We start from the raw sequence: 3250 nt of genomic DNA, 5'->3' as shown, positions 1-3250 counted from the left end.
ATCCATCCATCCATCCATCCATCCATCCATCCATCCATATATATGTTTATACATTTTAAAAATTAAATAAAGTTTTTATAATTATTTTTATATTTTGAAATTTTATTTAATTAGTAATTTTATGTGCTTTGTCATTGTTATTAGCGTTTGTTTTTATGAATGTTTCTAAATACTTTTATTTTATTTTAATTTCAGTTTTAGTTTTATTTCAGTTAGTAAGTGTAGTACTTTAACTTATTTCAGTTAGTTGCATTTCTAATCTCCATTTAGTATACTTTTGTCATCTGATATCTCTCTTTTTTTTTTTTTAAATGTCTGCCTTATTTCAATTAACAATTTTTTTCAATTATTTATTTATATTTTTTAATTATTTTAAATAATTTTAATAGTGCTTAACTGTATGGCCCTGGACCAGCTGAGTTTCACCAAATTAAATCATTGTAACTCCATTCATTGGCGTGAGACTTCCATAGCTGCGCCAGTGCAAGGTCATGACCCCTTGACCCTGAGTTTAAGAAAGACAAGAGGTCAAAGGTCAAAGCAGATTAGAGGGTCATTGTTTGTTTGGACAGGAAATGAAGACGACCAGCTGTGATCACTTGACCTCTTTACTGACTGTTTGTAATGCGCGTTAAGAAACACATTGTTTACAGTATAATTCTTTCTACCTTTCAAATATCCCGTCCTGTGGTGCTTTACGGACAAGAATAAAACTTTGTTAAAGAAAGAGTTAGAAATAGTGCATTTCTTCTTGACTTGCTAATTTTACTGCAATCAAGCTTCCATCCTGATTTTTGTCTCTCCTGCAACAATCACAGCAATCATAGGTGACACATTTCCAGTCTGTGCTTTTATTTTGTAAAACTGACAGTCTGGACTTCAAACAATGCTGGTCGTGTTTGGCTCAACATCTGTGTGCCGCTGCCCGTGGAAAATGAATTACCTCATGTGACATTTACCACAGCAGGCCAGTGAAAGGCACATTTGGCTGCAGTTTAAAGACTTTTTTTTGTCCTTCGTTGCATTTCAGTATCAGAAACAGGGGAAAGACGTGGAGAAAGTGAAACAGAGGCTTGCTGAAATAGCAAACTACGTGGACAAGGTAAACTTGGAAAGCATGTCAACATGCTTAATGAATGAATTAATAATTAATACTTGCAGAAAACACATAATTTGGGAGGAAAATTCTTACGTTAACTTGAAATGTTCTTATTTAGTCATTCTTATCTGCATTTTAGCATTCAAAAAACAAGCAAGAAAATTATACGTAGTAGGTACATATTTGTGCAACAACATTCATGTATATATTCAGTAAAAAATAAAATAAGTGCAATAGATATATACAGGGGCGCATTAATGCACGGGATTCAAGGGGCTGAAGCCCAGGGGCCTACACTGGAAAGGGGGCCCACTGGCTGCAGGGAAATTATATTTTTTTAATAATTATTTATAATAATTATCTCTATAATGCCCGTAATAACGTAGTCTTTACTTTATGTAACGGCTATATAATTCTGCTGTTCCACAAGCGCCACCTTGTGGCAAAGAGTGAATTTGCATATTCTCTTATATTCACATTTTACGCAGAACAGTGTTGTGAATGTTAACTGGCATATTAACAAGACAAAAAAACGAAATTTGACAAATAATTGTTAGGAAGATTTAAAAAAAAAGAGGTTTTCTGGGGTCGGGGGGCCTACTGTAATGCTATAGAAGTAAATCAGAATATACAGTTATACATCTGAATGTATACATGTAAATTGTATGTAGTTATAATTCTGAAGATATAAATGTAAATTGGAATATATACAGTAGATACAAGTTTGAATATATAGATTCAAAACTGAATATATAAATGTAAATCATGAATATATGTATAGAAGTAAATCTGAATATGTAGTTATAAGTCTGAATATATAGAAATAAATATGAAAATATAGTTACAAGTTTGAATATATTAATGTAAATTGTGAATAGTTATAACTGACTATAGACCTATAATTGTAAATCGGAATGTGTTTATAAATCATTAGTATATAGAGTTATAATTCTAAAAATATAAGTGTAAATTGGAATATTATAAATAGAATATTTATAAATCCTGAATATATATATTGCAAATCTGAATATATATTATCTACATCTTAATATAATGTATTTAGTCAATTTCTATGTCTTTTAGACAATTTCTAGCATGTCTTAACTGGATGTGACGCAATAATTTGGCAAAAATTAAATTACACATAGATACATATTTGTGAAAATTGTGTATCTAAAGTGAGTTTTTGTCAGGTTTTACCTCTGCTTTAAGCTGCTTTGCTGATAGCAAGCACTGCCGTGTTTCAGTTTTACAGATCGCTGAATATCCGTGTGGCTCTGGTGGGGCTGGAGGTGTGGAGTGACGGAGACAAATGTTCCATCACACAGGATCCGTTCACATCACTCCACGAGTTCCTGGACTGGAGAAAAGTCAAGCTGCTCCCGCAGAGACCCCACGATAACGCTCAGCTCATCAGGTTCGACTGCTAAACACATTTACTGCTCGGGGCCGGCAGGTGGAAAACACAGCATGCGCTTTACCACCAGAATCAATGCACTTCTTCTTCCAGGAAGAATTGCTTTACTATTTATTATTTTGAAATGTTGAAAAATGCATGAGGTTTTATTCACATATTTGTATTTAAAACACTTTGTTTCTATTGAAACTTTACACAGCCTGCTGTAGAAGAACGTGTGTCACATGACTTCCTGTTTTCTCTCTTCAGTGGCGTTTACTTCCAGGGCACCACCATCGGCATGGCTCCCATTATGAGCATGTGCACTGCGGAACAGTCAGGGGGCATCGTCATGGTGAGTGACATCTGTCAATCATTCCTGATGACATGGAGGTTTATTGATATTTTTGAGCATTTCAAATTTTGTTTTATATTAATTCATTAATTTATTTATTTTGGTCTTTTTTTAACAGTATGTCTGCTGTTTTATTTGAACAGAGTTGATCATTTGAAACCAAAGAATCTTTTTTTGTGTTAAATGTTCTGATTTAAATGTGCTTTTATATATATATATATATATATATATATATATATTAAGTGAAACATAAATGTAAAATAGTTATATATTTAATATAAATAAATGTTATATAAAAACAAATATATATTATTATTATATATATAGTCTGTGTGTGTGTGTGTGTGTGTGTGTGTATGTGTGTGTGTGTGTGTGTGTGTGATTTAAAAAGCGCCTTTTA

The 3250-nt window shown here is 32.5% G+C and overlaps 1 protein-coding gene across 1 annotated transcript in view; it reads left to right on the top strand.

Annotated features, from left to right (window-relative positions):
* Positions 1-3250, top strand: part of adam12a (ADAM metallopeptidase domain 12a) — a 107534-nt gene that overhangs the window by 67716 nt on the left and 36568 nt on the right. Inside the window, exons 8-10 of the mRNA XM_016459530.1 lie at positions 1031-1102; positions 2347-2516; positions 2766-2850. Of these exons, the coding sequence (XP_016315016.1) occupies positions 1031-1102; positions 2347-2516; positions 2766-2850 (327 nt within the window). The remainder of the gene's footprint in view (positions 1-1030; positions 1103-2346; positions 2517-2765; positions 2851-3250) is intronic.

Source organism: Sinocyclocheilus anshuiensis, unplaced genomic scaffold (assembly GCF_001515605.1).
Source record: "Sinocyclocheilus anshuiensis isolate Anshui unplaced genomic scaffold, SAMN03320099.WGS_v1.1 scaffold493, whole genome shotgun sequence".
Lineage (NCBI taxonomy): Eukaryota > Metazoa > Chordata > Actinopteri > Cypriniformes > Cyprinidae > Sinocyclocheilus > Sinocyclocheilus anshuiensis.
Note: the sequence above shows the minus strand (reverse complement) of the source record. Positions and strands in the feature narration are given on the sequence as shown.